We start from the raw sequence: 18,738 nt of genomic DNA, 5'->3' as shown, positions 1-18,738 counted from the left end.
AAAATCATTAATTATTCAAGACCCAGTGCATGATGGGAACACCAGTATCAGAAAAGTTGAGTAATTTTACTTAATTGTATAACGTTGCTATTTACGCTTTTATTTTTACTATCTTTCTCTTGTCTGGGATATTTCTTGTCTATTTATAATTTAGAGAAATTTTGTCTTTCTTACTTTTTTGGGGGGGAAATCATATTATGATTTAGGATAATTGGCTAATGTAATGGATTTTAGTGTCTGAGTATTTGATAGAAACTGTAAATCTGGATCTATATATACACATTGGCCCAATGAAAACCACTACATGAACACATTTTTCCGATGAAAATGCGCAGGGGATGAATTTCCTTCAAGTACTCTATGCACACGGAAAACTAATTCAAGTTTTCTTAGTTTCCAATGGCCAAAAAGTTATTAACCTGCAAGCTCTCCCGCACACAAATAGGGAAACTAATCATTTGAATGGAATCCCCATAAACTTTTGCGGACGAAAACGAAACCTCATGCCACCGAGCAGAAATGTTGAAGTAGTTTTCCACTTTATATGTTTAAGGAAGACACATTGGCTGCTGTTGCTGGTATTTTCCTGATGTCAGGTTTCTTCACCCTGTCAGACACTTTTTCATCTTAAAAATCATCAACCAGAACAAAAGAAAACTAAAAAATACATAAAAGTTCCAGGCAGACTCTGCCTATTTCTCCTGATGAGTAATTACAAGCTTTGATGGTAATTAAAAATATTAGCGACAAGCACAAACATGCATTTGTTTTGCTTCAATTTTATAATTATAACTATTTAAACTCTTCTAAAATCTTTTATTTTCACAAATATGTTATCAGAGCCCTTCAAATTAGAATAAAGATGGTGATTGTTAATGTTGAATTTTAGATTTTCATGTGTTAACAGCCACTACATCTGTCAGGCTTTAGTTTAGAATGCAAAACTATTTAAAGATAACTTAAATGTGAAGGAATCTCTTGATAAAGATCACAAAATTATCATCACAAGTTAGATTGACAGACCACACCTCAATGCAAAGGGCAAATCCGAAACTGAGTTTAACTTTAAAAAGCCACTGGTGAGAGAGTCAGTTGTACTCGTCCTCGCATCTGAGCACAATGTTCACGTACACAGTCTCTGTCTCCACTGGTAAACAGGAGTTTGCTGGGACAATTGATCATGTTTACCTGACGCTGACGGGCACGGAGAGATGCAGTGACCGGACTCTGCTGGACAAATCCTTCTTTCAACGGTTTGCAAGAGGAACGGTAGGAAGTTTTTCCCCCTCACAAATTCAGCTTAAATTAAATAAAACATAATAAATAGTATAAGGTTTTCACTACTTAAACATGAAGTTATTTGATTTACTTATTTATATCTCATGATTTGCAGACATATAATCACTCTCATTTAACCGTGGGTGTCATCAAAAACCTTTGTTTCCTCAAAACATTTTTAGAAATCACATGCTCTATTATTAAAGATGACTGTTGTTTAAAGTTTCTCCAAACTGCACTGCTGTAACCCCACTTTGTCCTTACAAAGCTTTCACAAATTCCCTCACTAGTCCAGTTTATTCACGGCAATATAAAGGCCTGTGACAGATAATCTAATTTAACCTACATGTTTGTTGAAAATGAGATTCATAAAAAAAACAATATTATAATATTACAAAAAATACCTAATGAGATTAATTAAAACCAGAGCATCCTGACTGCTGTGGAAATTGGGGTGGTATTTTTGATTCATCAGACCTGATTCTTATCTTCCCCAATTAAATACTCTTTAATTTTTGTACATAACCTGTGTGATTGAGTTATTTTCACCGGCCCTCGCAACAGAAGTGCCGTGTGTTAGTTTTTCCCCTACGCACCTGACTTGGGTTGAACCGAGTGTACTTGACACCTGAAAACATTATACTCAGTTGAGTTGCCTCTGAACGCGTGGGTTGACCCCTAAGCATAGCTATTCTTACCGCATAAATAAAATGCCCAAGAATTAGAGTTACTGTAGAAGATTTTATTAAATTAGAAAATAAGTAATTTAGCTATATAAGAGTACACCATTATTTCCTCTGTGTGTGAATTTGCTTTGACTTTTTGGAAGCCTGTAAAAAGGCCTTGAATGTTGCTAACAGCAGAAGATTCTATTTTAAGAAGTCACATGGTACAAGAAGTCACATGGTACAAGAAGTCACATGGTACAAGACCGTTACCCAAAAATAATCTATAAGGGGTGTTACCTTCTTTGGTAAAGGATGTATGTATATATGTGTGGAGCTGAGCATCGAGGGGGAATGATCTCCTGCAGGAGATGATCGGCTTTGTTGTAAAATAAAGTCTAATATTTCTGGCATCAAAGATCTCTGAAAAGTGATTTCCCAAAAAGATTGAAACCACAACATTACCTGACCACAATCTAACCCCGCCTGAGTCGAACGACGTCTCGCCCCCAATTGACACTATCACTCGGGAATCAGGTCTTTAGTGTCTAACTTGTAACTTGTTTCACTAACTAACTTTCTGCGCAGCAACAATAATCTACAGACTTCAGACAATATTCAGAGAGAATCCCACCTGCAAAAGGAATATAACAGTTTTTATAGAATAGGAGCATGGTGCAAATGACATGATAAATTACAAAATTTCCATACAATTTGATTGGTTCTTAACAGGCAAACCCTTCTGTTACTCGGTAGAAGTAAACTCTATTTTTTTGATTACTTTACAAGTTTTCAAACCTAGATATCTGTCTAGTTTCATTTCCCCTATTTGTTATTTATACACTCACACACTTAAATCACAAGTTTTTGACCAAAGGGTTTGGAAACATGTAAGATTCAAAAGCATATGAATGTTGTTCCTGCAAGAAAAATAAATGTTAGTTATGATTAATTAAAAAGTCCATCAAAGCCCTCAGTTTAAGCTCCTACTGGTTTTTGAAATGGGCCACCGAATTGCAAAGGCTCTGTTTATGTCTAACGGAAGCTGTTGTTAAAGGTGATGCCCATCGATGTCAGTGTGAAGGAGAGGCTTGGAGACATTGTGCTGGTGAAGCTCGAGAAGAAGAACGTGCTCAATGATCAGTGGTACTGTAGATGCATCAGTGTGACGTCACCCTCTGGAGATCGCTTTGACTTCCCCTGTTATCGCTGGATCGCGAGTGAAAAGGCAGTGGTTCTTCGAGATGGCACTGGTGAGTCCTATCCCGACTCTCTTCACTATCCAGTCTTGAAGGAATCATGTTACAAATACTGTTATTTATGTCTTTTCCTTTAGCTCGATTGTCTCAGGATGATAAAACCAGTTTGCTAAAGGAGCACAGACGCACAGAACTGGAATCCAGACAACAACTGTTCAGGTTTGAGGCCACAGTTACAATCCTGGACAATATTCAATCATTTGGTGGTGTAAATTTAGTCTTTATTTTCCTCCAGATGATTCAGTTGGCAGTTTGCATTTTTACAGTTTAAAAATGCTTACACTTGTACTGTAATTTCACTTATACCAGAGGGAAAACTTTGTGTATCACCAAATATAATTATTGGTCCAATAACTGAAAGATTAATGTTGCCTTTTCTCGAAGGTGGAAGGAGTGGCAGCCTGGTTTCCCCATGAGTATAGATGCCAACTCTGGCAATGAACTTCCTCTGGACGTTCAGTTTGAAGCTGAAAAAGCTGTGGACTTCTATGTAAACTTCATTAAAGCGTAGGTTCCCCAGTTTGTGTTCACCCATTTGCATGTATCCCTAACAAATATGCTATTATCGATTTCCTGTGAAACAGTTTGACTGTTTAATCAGGAGAAACAAGTGTAGCTTAAACTGAACCAGACATTGAGAATCTGATTATGAGCATTCAGCTGTATTTTTTTTTTTCTGTATTCTCAGGATCGAGAATATTGGTCTGAACAAACTTAAGAGTTTGTTCCAACACTCTTGGACAGATATTGCAGATTTTCAAGAAATATTTTTGATAATCAAAAACCCTGTGTCAGGTTTGAAATGCCTTAGTTAAAAAATCTTTTTCTTTAAAACAAAAATGAGCTGTCAACTTGGTGTAAATTCTACATTTTGCAAATCATTGGAATGCAAAAATAAACAACCAAAGACACACATTGTTTGCTTACAGCTAAATTCACTGGCAGCTGACTTTATTATTCCCTTTGACAGAATATGTGATGGAGAAATGGAATGAGGACTTCATGTTTGGCTATCAGTTCTTAAACGGCTGCAATCCTGTGATGATCAGTAAGTGCATGAATCTTCCAGACGAGTTCGCAGTCACACAGGAGATGGTGAAAGGCTCCCTGGATAGAGGTCTCACACTACAGGAGGAATTAAAGGTCAGAAGAAAATGGCACTTACAGCATCAAATTTTTACATTTTAGAGCAATCCAAAAAAAACGAATGCATGTCATTTCAGGTCTACTTTACGAGCACGAATTATCAAAAAACATTGAAAGAAAACAATATACAAGCAAAGTAAAAGGTTTTTACTGACTGGCTTTTCTCCTGTATGATTTCACATGAGTCTCTTCAGACCATACTGTACCTTTTCAGACCATACTGTACCTTTATGAGCTTTCAGAACATCTGATTGAGGATGTGTGTGACCTCCTAACTGAACTCCTTTCCACAAATTGAACATAATAAAAACAAACAATAAGTGCAAACATAATCAAAGTACTGTAGCGCACAGACTCTTTACAATTGTTGTGAAATTGCTGATTTATTTTGCACCGGCAGTTATAGGGTTAATGTGGTGAGTTTGGAAAAGGCCAGGTAGAGAGAAACGAGGCTGATGCGCATGCGTTTGTCTCTACAGTTGTTCTTGCGTTCCGATTATAAATTCAAAAGCAGAGCCTCCTTGTCTGTTGTCCTTAAGACGTTACAATACTCTATCAATATTCTAAGGTCAAACAGAGACCATAGCCACAACTAAACAGTCCAGAGATGGGTATTGGGAGACAGACTTGTATGTATGCATTGTATGTATTTTACTTTCACTTTCAAATTCGAGATCGCATGTACTCTTTGTACACTGTACAGGGAAAGCTGTGCTGAGCTCGCATTCTACAAAATAAGACATTTATCAGACGTTTAGGCTCTGTTGCGCAACGAATCCTCCGCCATCGTCACGCGATCAGTGAACTGATTTCTGCTGGACTGTGTGTGTGCGACGGCAACTCGTCCTGGATGAGCAGAGCAGAATTTTACATTCGTTTATAATGGTTTTTATTTTTTATAAAAACAGCAATACGACAGTTGAGGCCGAATGTGAGTGTAGCGGTGGAAAATTCTATGCTTATTTCACCCTCACACTCCGTGATGGTGATATCGCAAGACAGCTTTTCACTCTACAGGAAAGCTCGTCACATCTTAGTCTCGCGAGATCTCGTCACACCCCTAGTGAGTAATGAACACACCTGCTCTGCAAACCGTACACACTGAAAACTGTGCCATAAACAATGCTGTTCCAGTGGTCAGTTCTGGATTTAAATGATGAAATTAAATGTATCCAGTGTCACTCTGGCTCCAACACTAAATGTCTCTCTGTTACAGGCAGGAAACATCTACATCGCAGACTATGCGATACTGGAGGGAGTGCGAGCCAATGCCACAGACCCGAATACCCAGCAGATTTTGGCTGCTCCCTTCTGCCTTCTGTACAAGAACAGCCAGAATGAAATCATGCCGATCGCTATTCAGGTGCCTGTAGAAATAGAGTAAAATGTTACTTCAAAATTAAGTTCAAGTGTTCACTAACTTCTTATTTATTTATTTATTTTTGAGTTTTTACCAAATATTCTGTTTGTTTACTTTATCTGAAACAGCTCAGTCGTCAGACCCCTGCTGCGGGGACGAACACTGTCTTTCTCCCGAGCGATAATCACCACGACTGGATGCTAGCCAAGATGTGGGTGAAATCCTCTGACTTTAATGTACACCAGCTGGTCACACACCTTCTCAGGACACATCTGACATCTGAGGTTTTTGCCATTGCCATGTACAGACAGCTCGCTGCAGTCCATCCTGTATACAAGGTAGCCATCCTTTAATGCTTTCACTGCTATGTAGTTGTTCAGATTCAGGGAATGCCAAAGAAAAGAAGGCGGTTTGGTGGATATTGAGTATAGATGAAGAGCTGCAGGTTCTGCAAGTTGATGCTATGGTGAACGCCATCAGCGTGACCGGTGTCTGAAGCACATGTGACAAACACGGCAATTCCTTACAACGAGAATCCATGATTTCACAACTGGAGGGCATGAGAGAATAAAAGGGCATCTGTAATAGAAGTCATCAACACTTTTATCTGAAGGAAATGTGCAGGCAAGCCCTAAGCAGGGAACTGGATTGTATACGCAACCTAGACGTTCCCATTTTTTGCACATTGACAAAGCTCTTTTTAGGGAATAAATTGTCAACGGCAGTGTTCTAAAACCCTTGACATTACCATTACTACCAGTGGGAGAATGCAATCCTCAAACTGATCAGTAGGTATGCAAACATGAGAGCGGCATAATGTAATTGCCAAAGACTCTTGCCATCAAAACTCAACACCTAGAGAGACCGCAGAGTAGAGTAGAGCTTCAGCTCTACTTAAGCACCTTAGAGTTGTTTAGGGGAGACAGCTCACACCTTGCTTGAGCTAAGATACTTTTCAAGGGTTCAGAAAGATTCCATTCACTCAACTAAATCCCAGAGTGCTTGGGCTCTACTTAAAGACCCCAATATAACTGGGGGGAGCAGCTCAACCCTACCTATATAAAAATACTCTACCTAAGACCTGCTATGAACTCAATCTTTTTTTTCCAGCATAAGACCATAGAATGCAACAGACAACAAAGTAGGTGAACTTCCTCTACTTGTTAGCATCGTCTAACCAGGTCCAAGTAGAGCAGCCAGCAAAGGGGAGCGACATCCCTACTTGAAACCCAACTGTAATGGGGAGGGAGGTAATAAAGTAGAGGCAATCTAGGCCCTACACAACTCCACTTGCCTAGCATCAACAATTAGGGCCAACCAAAGGGGACATATGTTCCAGACAAGAGAAAGGCAGTCTGTAGTTGTCAATGACACTCATACACCATACTCCAAACCAAAGGAGGCTACAGGGGAGCGATCCAACTCTATTAAGAAATACTGAGATCTGGAGGTATTCCCTATTTCCGTACCAACATTAGTTGAGGAGGGATAACATAAGAGAGGGTCAAAAATGCTTAACCATTAAGCATTATACCGAACCTATCTGAACGAGGGTTGTGCATATATGTAACAAACCATAAGCATAATCAGTCCAGCTTTGAAGCCTGATGGACACCTTCCTCAGAAGCAGGAGATGTTTATCCCTCCTCGGCTCCCTAAGGTTGTGCCTCCTCTTTATACTACTCCTCAGAGGAGCAACACAAGTGACCACACTCTCCTGCTGGTCTACAACTGACTTTCAATGGACCAGAAGTGTCGGAGGTTTTAGGCAGAGATGTGAACTGGCACTTTTTTAGCACGGAAGGCCAGATTTGTGATTCAGTGCAAGTCAGCTACAGCCTATGGGGACAAACCCTGCCCCTGGTCGAGATCTCTCAGCAGATCGGCCTGGTAACTTTGCAACACAGCCATTTTGTGCAAAGCCTATCAAGCGCGAGTTGGTCTGGAGTGGCTTGGATGGCAAGACAGAAGCCTTCAGAGAAGAAGTTTTGCCCTGCAAGAGATAGCTGGCCAATGTCTCTTCAACAGGGGGCATCATCATGTATTATGTGTGTCCTCAGGTGTCAAATATCTTGGACCCGGAGGCACACACTTTCTGATACATTTGCAGCTGGACTCCATTTTTGATCTCCTTCAAGCGCTAAACACACATCATCAGCTTTTTTATCTTCAGGAGCCATTTTGTTTATTACAGACGCCATTTTATACTCACGGGTGCTCTAGTTGTGACATCATAGACTGTTAAAGGCCAATGAAATTGGTATGTTTGTCACACGTGCTTCAGAGACCAGTGACTCTGATAGCGTTAACTCCATGACACAGTGTCAAAGTTCTACTTCGAAAGGGAACTGACAAGGTATCTCAAGAGTATGACATGAAACTCACATTTTCCTGTTTCAGAATAACTAAAAAATTCTTATTGGACGAAGTGTGTCTGAATTGTGCTGTTGTAAAATGACTAACACTACACCTGTGACTGCTTATTCTGTATTAATGTGCCAAATTGCTTGGCAACCGTAAAGAGCTTATGGTTTGTTTTGTTGTGATATATTTGATTAGACTTATTGACCGTTATAGTATGAAGAATAAGTACTTATTGAACATTGGTGTCCTCTGTCATATTGCTTTTGCTATAAAAGAAAAAGGCACTTAAGGAAGTGTTACAGTGATTTTACCACATACGGCTAAGGGAGATTTTGGTCTACGAACACAGAAACGCATGACCAAAAGTGGCTTATTGCTTTATTAAAGGCTATTGTCTTGCAGCCATTCGTTGCAGCCTTTATTTTCTCCTTACAGTTGCTGATACCTCATGTCCGTTTCACCATTGCCATCAACACTGCGGCTCGAGAAAAACTCATCTGTAAAGATGGGATCTTTGATAAGGTATCTTTAACCCTGAATAAAGAGTTCCCTTTAAGGACTGTATACCTGAAGAGGTATACAGTCTTTGACTTGATATTCAGTCATCTAGCTGTAGGCTGTGGCTTCTGTTTTGTAGACTTCACTGCACTTCTCTAAAGAAGTGTCTACAAATTGTAGTCTGAGATTCAAAGATTCACTAATGTCCTTGTATTTCAAAGGCTAATGCCACTGGTGGAACAGCAATTGTGGAAGTGATTCAAAAGGCCATGAAGACTTTAACCTTTAAGTCCATGTGCTTCCCTGAGGCCATAAAAGCTAGAGGAGTGGAAGATCTGCCCAACTGCTACTACAGAGATGATGGCATGATGGTCTGGGAGGCAGTGAAAAGGTAGTTGATAAAATGCACAAAAATTTACAGATTTTAAAATTAGTGGTGGAACAGTTCGAATTACTCAGTTCGGTTTTAGGGTCACAGTATTGTAATAAAAGGTTTAGGGTCACAGTATTGTAATAAAAGGTTATGACATCAAAATGTTAAATATACCAGTGAAATTTCACAGTTCTCTATTCCAGTTTTGATACCACAGCAAATACTACTAGCCTTACTAATATAAATTTCAAACATTATTAAAGACAAACAGTTGGTAATAAAAGAAGAATAAATAATCAAACTTTAAATATAGATGAATCTTTATTAAAGTTACAAAAGTTAATCAGCCAAGAGCAGTGTGGGGTTTTCCCCCCCTTTTCTCTTGTTTGATTAACAGTAAAAACACAGACAGCATAAGGAATATTAGGCTGCTGTCACTTTACATCATGATTTATGGATCCAGTATACTGATACTGTACTTAAGACTTAAACGACTATGTTTACTGGGATACTCGCATGAAAGAGAACTGACGTATCGTCAGATTTGATATTAAACACACGGTACAAAATGCGTACCGAACTGCTGTTTGGTTCAGTTGATATTTTTTTTACCGACATTACATCCCTAGTTCGAATGCTAATAGTGAGATTGATAAACAAAGAACAAATTAGTAAAGCTTTTGGCACCAAGATGTATTTTTACATTTGATGATTCATCATTTAACTTGATCTTCCTCCAGTTTTGTTTCTGATGTGGTGAAGATCTGCTATGGCAGTGATGAGACCGTTCAGAAAGACAAGGAGATTCAAGCATTTGTTCAGGATGTTAGCCTCTCTGGTATGAAGAATTGTCCGAACAATTGTGGTGAGTACAGGATTATTTAACTAAAATGTAAATGTGTGAGTGTGAATGTGTTACCCGCTCAATGACCCTGTGAGAAGTCCCGGTTCAAATCCCGGACGAACTCCCAAAACTAGGGTCTAGGGAGGGGTAACAAGAGAATTGATGAACAAAAAGAAAAAAAAAACCTTATCAGGCAATCAAGACTTGGCCAAAATAACAAAAACAAGAGTTCTGACTTTGAGGGGAGTACTTTCTAAACTTAAAGGGTTAGGGTTAGGGTTAAAAAATAAAATTTAAAATGAACAATTCTTACCTTACTCCCTCTCTAACAAAACAAATCTACAAATCATGTTTCAAACCAGTGATTTGGAGCAGGTATCAAACTGCCAAAGTCACATTATTTTAGTAAACAAGGCTCAAACATTTTAGGATTTCTATGGGTCACCACCAGAGGGAGATGATTTCTGTGAAACCCTGAACCAGCATCTATATATGATTTTTACCTGATATCAGATCCATTTTATACATTTGTAGACATTTAATGACACAAAGGAAGAGTTTTAGTTAAAATCTCTTACTGGTCTGATTAACCAAGCTTTCCATAAAACAAGCCCTACGATTTAATAAAATTATATATATTATAGAGACAGTTAATATTTAGTGGTATTAGATGGTTTGCTTATAATAATAAATTGAATTTGTATAGCGCTTTTCTCGAACTCAAAGTCGCTTTACGGGGCAGGTGAGTAAACAAGACAAACAAGACAAAAAAAAGATTCAGGCACAGATGGAAATTGGAGGGGCGTGGGGCTACGGAAAGGCAGAGGTAAAGAGATGGGATTTGAGGCGGGACTGGAAGATGGTGAGGGACTAAGAGGTGCGGATCCCATGGGGGAGGGAGTTCCAGAGCCTGGGAACTGCCCTGGAAAATGCTCTGTCCCCAAAACTGCAGAGCTTGGACTTGTGGCTGCAGAAGAGACTGGCTGAGGTGGATCTGAGGGACCGTGAGGGTTGGTAGGGGGAGAGGAGGTCAGTGAGGTAAGAGGGGGCCAGGTGGTGGATGGCTTTGTAGGTAAGGACCAGGATTTTGTATGTGATCCAGTGGAAAATGGGAAGCCAGTGTAGTCGTTTTAGGACTGGAGTGATGTGGTGCCAGGATTTGGAGAGGGTGATGAGTCGAGCGGTTGCGTTCTGGACCAGTTGGAGTTTTTTTATGTAGGTCGAACTGATACTAAGGAGTAATGAGTTGCAGTAGTCCAGTCGTGAGGAGATGAAGGTGTGAATGAGTCTTTCAGAAGCAGAGGGTGTGAGTGAGGGTCTTATTTTGGCAACGTTGCGGAAGTGAAAGGAGGTTTTAATGACATGAAGGATGTGAGGCTCAAGGGAGAGGGTTGAATCTAAAATCACGCCGAGATTCCGGGCCTGAGGAGATGGGGAGACAATGGTGCCGTCGATGGTGAGAGTGGGGTTATTGGTTTTGCTGTGAGTGGATTTGGAGCCTATGAGGAGGAATTTAGTTTTATTGCTGTTGAGTTTGAGGAAGTTGTGTTGCATCCAGGTTTAAATCAGAATCAGAATCAGAAAGAGCTTTATTGCCAAGTGTGCTTGCAAACACAAGGAATTTGTTTTGGTACTTAGGCTTCCAGTGCACATATACAAATACAACAAGACACATAATACTACAAATTATAAGAATAAAAAAAAAAAATATATATATATGAGAATAAAAGTATCACAGTTGGGTTTAGTCAGAATAGACATTTTCAGATTTACAGATTATAACATATTTATAGTGTTTTGAATATTATAAATAAATAAATCTACATATAACTATCACCTGAGTTGTAGGGTATTGCACTAAACAGTGGGAGTATTGCACTTAAGGCATATGCCTTGGGAGGAGTGTTAACTGTTCAGGAGGGAAATGGCCTGTGGGAAGAAACTGTTCCTGTGCCGAGACGTTCTTGTGGCCAGTGATCTGAGTCGCCGTTTTGACGGTAACAGTTCAAACAGGTGGTGTCCAGGGTGAGTGGAGTATGTGATGATTTTATCTACTCTCTTCCTCACTCTGGAAGAGTACAGGTCAGGGGCACCAATGATCCTCTCCGCAGTCCGGACTGCCCGTTGTAGTCTCCTGATGTCTGATTTGGTAGCTGAACCAAACCAGACAGTGATGGAAGTGCACAAGACAGACTCAATGACGGCTGAGTAGAACTGAATCAGCAGCTCCTGTGGCAAGTTGAACTTCCTCAGCTGGCGAAGGAAGTACAGTCTCTGCTGGGCTTTTTTCACAATGGGGTCAATGTGATTGTCCTACTTCAGGTCCTGAGAGATGATAGTGCCCAGGAACCTGAATGACTCCACTGCTTCCACAGTGGTGTTCATGATTGTGTGTGGGGGGAGTGCTGGGCTGTTCCTCCTGAAGTCCACGATCATCTCCACTCTTTTGAGCGTTTTCAGCTATAAGGTTGTTATAACTGCACCAGACAGCCAGCTGTTCAACCTCCAGTCTGTAAGCACACTCGTCACCGTTTCGGATGAGACCGATGACAGTGGTGTCGTCGGCAAATTTCAGGAGCTTGACAGTGGGGTCTTTAGAAGTGCAGTCATTAGTGTACAGGGAGAAGAGCAGTGGGGAGAGAACGCACCCTTGGGGGGCGCCATTGCTTGTGGTGACAGTCCTGGATGGGAGTTTCCCCAGTCTCACTCGCTGCTGCCGGTCCGTCAGGAAGCTGGTGATCCACTGACAGATCGAGGATGGTATGGAGAGCTGGGTCAGTTTGGCTGTGAGAAGACCAGGCATGATGGTATTGAAGGCCGAACTGAAGTCCACAAAGAGGATCCTTGCATAAGTCTCTGGTCTGTCGAGATGTTGCAGGATATAATGCAGTCCCATGTTGACTGCATCATCCACAGAACTGTTTGCTCTGTAAGCAAACTGAAAGGGATCCAGCAGGGGTCCAGTGATGTCCTACAGGTGGGCCAACACCAGTCTTTCAAACGACTTCATGACCACAGACGTGAGAGCGACAGGTCTGTAGTCATTAAGTCCAGTGATTTTTTTTTTTGGGGGGGGGACAGGAATGATAGTGGAGCGTTTGAAGCAGTAGGTAACTTCACACTGCTCCAATGATCTATTGTAGATCTGCGTGAAGACCGGGGCCAGTTGGTCAGCGCAGGCTTTTAAACAAGCAGATGAGATGCCGTCTGGGCCTGAGGCTTTCCTAGTCTTATTTTTTTTGAAGACTCTGCTCACGTCCTCCACACAGACCTTAAGCTCAGGTTGGATGGCAGGAGGGGGGAGTAATGGGAGTGCAGGAGGTGATGGTGAATGTGTGAAGTGCAGGTCAGAATAGCTGACAGACAGGAATTGATGTGGGAGAAGGGAGGATTGTGGGGGGATTTGGTGCTGAGGTAGATCTGGGTGTCATCGGCGTAACAGTGGAAGTTCAGGTTGAATTGGCGGAGTATCTGACCAAGGGGGATGATGTAGATGATGAAGAGGAGGGGGCCGAGTACGGAGCCTTGGGGAATGCCTTGGGTGACTGTGACTGTGGCAGAGGTATGGTTATAAAGAGAGATGAAGTGGGATCTGTTGGAAAAGTAGGGACGGAGCCAGCTGAGTGCAGTACCTTCGATACCAAGGTCTCTGAGTCTGGTGAGCAGGATGTTATGGCTCATGGTATCGAAGGCTGTACTCAGGTTGAGAAGAATAAGGATGTTAAGAGAACCGGTGTCAGCGGAGGTGAGGAGGTCGTTGAGGACTTTGAAGAGAGAGGTTTCTGTGCTGTGGAGAAATAATTGGTTATTGGCATGAAGATGGGTTTGTAGTTGTGAGACGACTATACGTTCCAGGGTTTTAGACAGAAAGGGAAGGTTGGATATTGGGCGGTAGTTGTTGAGGGAAGAGGGATCCAGACCAGGTTTTTTAAGGATTGGGGTGACAGCGGCAGTTTTGAAAACAGAGGGGACAGTTCCAAGGAAAAGTGAGGAGTTGAAGAGGTTAGTGAGGTGGGGCAGAGGACGGGGAGGCAGGACTTTAGGAGTGGAGTAGGGAGGGAGTCAAGTGAGCAGGTAGTGGGTTATTGCTTATTGCATTCAATAGATTACATCTTCTATAAAACATTTGCAGTTGGTTTGTAAAAGGTGTTTTTATGCATGTTCGAATTTGGTGCATTTACACTGTTTTGACTAGCAGGGGTCACCAATGTGCAGTTGAGCGCGAAATGATTTGCAAAATGATTTGAAGTGAAGCAATGGGTTCAACTGATTCAACGTTTCAAAACACTTAATTTCTCCCATCACTACACAGAACTCATGAACATTTACCAAAATGGCATCCATACTGCTTCCAAAATAAATAAAAAAATTGTAAACAGAGTGAACTTACATCCCTCCTTGACAGTGTCAGTGAACTTAATTAACAAAACAGAGTAAACAAAGTTCAGTGAACAATATCTTGTACACCAACAACAACAAGATAAACATAACAATAGCACACTCAATAATGTCTGGGGCAGGAGAAAACCGTCTCTGCAGCCTGGAGACAAAAAGGCTTCTTCAACTTTGATTGGCTGCTTGTGGATGAAGCTGGAGATGAAACAAGCAGTGGATTGTAACTAGAGTCAGCTGGTCTCCATTGAGCTCTGCATTGAGGAGAAGGTGGCGAGCAACACCAAAATGTTTCATATAAAATAAATAAAATAAAAGTAATTCACCCTTTGCCGGGAGTTTTTTTGATAGGCGATCTAATCAAACATAATGTTGAATTTGTCATTTTGTCAGGAAAACAAACCAGACATGAGAGTTAGCAGATTGACGTCTGTGGACTTGAACTTGAAAAATGGTGTATTGACCATTGTAGGTCTTTGCGAATGGTCAATTACGCCCTGGGATGTAACATGTTTACAATGTTTGTATGCTAGCATATGGATTGTTTACACCACTCTTTACATGCATGTGTTAAACCTGTAGCCAATGTTCACAGAGTTTCCGGATTCCCTGAAAACTCGGGAGCAGTTGGTCGAGTTCCTGACTGTTGTGATTTTCACAGCTTCAGCACAACACGCTGCAGTCAACTTTGGACAGGTGTGTTACACACTTTTGAGAATGAATATAAACCATCTATAGGCTGATATCTGTGTGTCTGTTTTGGGTTGCAGTGTGACTGGTTCTCCTGGATCCCAAACAGCCCTTCCACCATGCGGAAGCCCCCTCCGGCTCAGAAGGGCCAGGTGGATATGAAGTACATCATGGAGAGTCTGCCGGACCGCGGGCGTTCCTCTTGGCATCTAGGAGCAATTTGGGCCCTCAGTCAATTCCAGGACAATGAGGTTCTTCAGAACTAGTTTGCATCAACTTGCTTCCAACAAATTTGTTGATGTTGTGTTTTGATTGTGTGCAAATCTTCTCCAGCTGTTTTTAGGCGAGTATCCAGATAAGTACTTCACTGAACAACCGGTCATGGAAGCCGCTAAGAATTTCCGTAAGAAATTAGCTGAAGTGACCAACATCATCAAGAGCCGAAATGAGAATTTGCAAGTGCCCTATTGGTATCTGTCTCCAGACCGAATCCCCAACAGTGTGGCCATCTGAGGGAACATCGGTGGGGAAATGAACAAACACTGTTTGCAACAACTTGGCAATTTCACATGACTCAACCAAAAAAATAAGTGCTACAGTAACTGCAAGGATTTTTATTTAAAAAATGCTAGTCTGCATGAAAAATTACACATACCAGAGATGTGATGATCAGTGTGTGTGTGACTTCAAAACAGCCACCATTTGTGAAATTTTAGCGAAATTTGTGTAAGCTTTAGTGGGGTTACAGCAACTAAAACTTTACAGTATTAGTGCAAAGTGCCCGTGCAAAATCAGTTTTTGTGCGTTTTTAGTAATTGTTGGTTTGGTGTGTTTGAGTTTTCATTGTTACAATTAAACAGCAAAAGTTCAGCGACATTTTTATTTGTGCATGGTAGAAAGCAAATACTGATAATGACATAATGACATACAATAAATATGGAAAATTGACCTACACGATTCAGGGAGCAGCTACATGGTAAACTCAGAGAAAACGCTACGCTTGAGCAAACAGTTTGTGAATAGGCTACTACAAATGATGGCCGTGAATAAAATATAATATTCAGAAGAGCTGACAGAGTATTTTCAGAGTATAACAGACAGAAGTCCATGTGTCCTTGTGTTTCAAAGGATAATAACACTGGTGGAACTGCAATTGTGGAAGTGATTTAAAAGGCCATGAAGACTTTAACCAAGAAGTCCCTGTGCTTCCCTGAGGCCATAAAAGCTCGATTGGTCTCAGTTTCACAGCATTCACTTCTATCATTCACTTCTATTATGTATGACTGAGACTTTTTGATTCCTGTCTATCAATGACTTAGCAAGTTGTAAGGAAGTGGCTACCCAAAAAAAAAATTTATATATAATTTTTTTTTTTGTACAAGTGAGCAGCAGGCAACCAACAAATAAATATATGGCTAACCCTGCACCCTCTGACTCATAGATATAAACACTAGATGTCGCCTTGGGGTTCTAAGCATGCGTCAAAACCGCCGCCATCTTCGAACAGGGGTCTTGTCATAGGAAGTAGCTAGGTAACGCTGAATTCATGGATGATGCCGGACTTTTGTGCTGCGTAAGGATGTTCACACAAACGAAATCTAAAAACCAGACTGCAAGGGATTACATTTCACAAGATTGTGATTTTTTTTTAATTTTTTTAAATTTCTCTGGACTCTATAATAAATACATGTCTGACTGTTGGAACGAACCAAAACAACTAGAAAAATCGCATTCATGACGATTTATGGTGAATTTATTTCTGTTAGACCTTTTCCTACATTGACGCTGATGAGGGGCTCCCCTGTTTCAAGATGGCGGCTCTATTGACGCATTCGTTCCAATGAACTGCTGTAGCCAAGGCGACATCTAGTGTTTATATCTATGCCTCTGACTACGAGCAAACTGGCTAATTTGAGTCTGTGAGATCCACATAACTCGGCCGGCGTGTGACTATGCGACATCGGGTCCATGACGAAAGAATAATTGTGTAATTCCTTTCAGTATCTTGAAGTTTTATTTATATTGTGCTTTTCCGTAGCTCAAGGTCGCTTTACATTGTACATTTCAATACATTTACACACCCACACAGATTGCAAACACACATATAGCCACAAAGGACACATAGCCATATCCAAAATACATGTTAAATAGATATATTTTTTAGCTGAGTCGTGAAGGTAGCCACTGATGAGATATTATGAAGTGTAAGGGGTAGTGAATTCCATAATTTAGGAGCATTAACACAAAGACCTTGAGGCTTTGGAGGTAGCTTTTGAAGACTTATATTTTGCTTTCAGATTATTGAGGCAGAATCCTGATGAAGCTTGGAGAAATCTCTGTCCAAAGTAGCACAAAAAGGTGGGTTATCCTTGTTGTAAACTTCTTCCTTCTTCAGTGTAGAAAAACTCAGAAGCGAAAACCAGGAGACTTATTTAAGCAGGATTCTTTATTTGCTGTAGTCTGCTTCGTACCCAAGTCAAGTCAAGTCTAGTCTAAGGCAGTATACATTGAGTTCATATATACATTTCAAGGGGGAGGGATTGCATTGTGATGAACAAAGCATGTAAATGAGCTGAGACAGCGAGAACAGGAAAAGCCTTCTCGTACTGAGATGGGACAGTCAGGAATATCCCGCTGGGAACCCCTACCGTTTGCAGAGATTTCCTGGTCTCATGTAGTTTATATACATTTCAAGGGGGAGGGATTACATTGTGATGAAATGAGCTGAGACATGAGAACAGGAAAGGCATAGACTTCTCGTACTGAGATGAGACAAATGGTCTCAGTAATAAAATAAACAGGTGTTCAAACTTGCTCAGCATGACTCTTCACCCGGTAAACAACGAGAACAGGAAAAGCCTAGCCTTCTCGTACTGAGATGGGACAGTCAGGAATATCCCGCTGGGAACCCCTACCGTTTGCAGAGATTTCCTGGTCTCATCATTTCTAAACTTTCTCAATATAAAATACTATTGTATTGGAAATCTAAATTAAACATTTAAATAAATTTGTAATCCTACAGGAAGAATGTGGACGAAACAGAGTCGAGCAGCTAATTCATGGAGCTATTGAATCTAACTCGCTTTTCCTTCAGCTGAGATTGAAAGAGATGAGAAAATCCACCTACTTTTCTTACTCTCCTAAATAAGATAAGGGAGGCAAAGCTGCCAGGCATAGTCTGGGTGTCACTGTAAAGCCCGTTCCCCTGCCACAAGACAAACAGTAGGTTGGCTGTTCTGAGAGAATTAACAGCTGAGATTCTCAACAAAAGTTGGAGAAGGACCTTCTTAAGTACCTGTCAGAGTTGATGCTTGTATCATACCATCAAGCAGAGAAATGTGTGCTGTATGTACAGTTGAATCACAAAAACCACTGGAGAAGGACATTTTCAATGTAGAAACGCCCTTCAGATATGCTGCCTGCAGGACTGTTCTTCTTCCAGTTGAACTGCCCTCTTCTGCTGTAGAGGAGAGCAAATTCAAATACGGATTAAGAATGAGACGTGCAAAGATGTAACCAACCCAGCTGGAACAATCGTAGCTTATGTTTTCCTACAGATAAAGTGACTGTAGCATCTGATACCCCAACAAAATCCAAGAGCATTGATCCAAAGCTGTTTGATTTAACTATTCACCAAGTCCTTCCAAAAAAACAAAAAAAAAAAAAGAAAATCCATCTACCTGTGACGAATCAGACATATCAGGCAGATCCATTTGCAACAATTTAATTGACTGACTTCAAGCAAGGCAGATAAACTTGAAAGGTCCAGTCTGGGGCCCAGGGCGGTGGAAAAACTCAGGGTCGAAGTCAGGCTTGATACAGGACGGGCAGCAGACGGCAGGAAAGCCGGGGACAGGCTAGGTTCAGGG

At 40.9% G+C, this 18,738-nt stretch overlaps 1 protein-coding gene across 1 annotated transcript; it reads left to right on the top strand.

The window, feature by feature from the left end:
• Window positions 1-1,068: 1,068 nt before the first annotated feature.
• LOC143724460 (polyunsaturated fatty acid 5-lipoxygenase-like) lies at window positions 1,069-15,937 on the top strand. The gene is made up of 14 exons (XM_077217521.1): window positions 1,069-1,269; window positions 3,001-3,196; window positions 3,280-3,361; window positions 3,587-3,709; window positions 3,891-3,997; window positions 4,173-4,345; window positions 5,565-5,711; window positions 5,837-6,046; window positions 8,508-8,594; window positions 8,792-8,961; window positions 9,684-9,808; window positions 14,775-14,875; window positions 14,950-15,120; window positions 15,203-15,937. Exons 1-14 carry the CDS (start codon window positions 1,120-1,122, stop codon window positions 15,380-15,382), a joined length of 2,022 nt encoding a protein of 673 aa, XP_077073636.1. The 5' UTR covers window positions 1,069-1,119; the 3' UTR covers window positions 15,383-15,937.
• The last annotated feature ends 2,801 nt before the right edge of the window (window positions 15,938-18,738 follow it).

The sequence above is a fragment of the Siphateles boraxobius genome, unplaced genomic scaffold (assembly GCF_051911475.1).
Source record: "Siphateles boraxobius isolate OS27281-9 unplaced genomic scaffold, OSU_SipBor_1 74, whole genome shotgun sequence".
NCBI lineage: Eukaryota > Metazoa > Chordata > Actinopteri > Cypriniformes > Leuciscidae > Siphateles > Siphateles boraxobius.
This window is presented reverse-complemented; position numbering and strand designations above follow the sequence as displayed.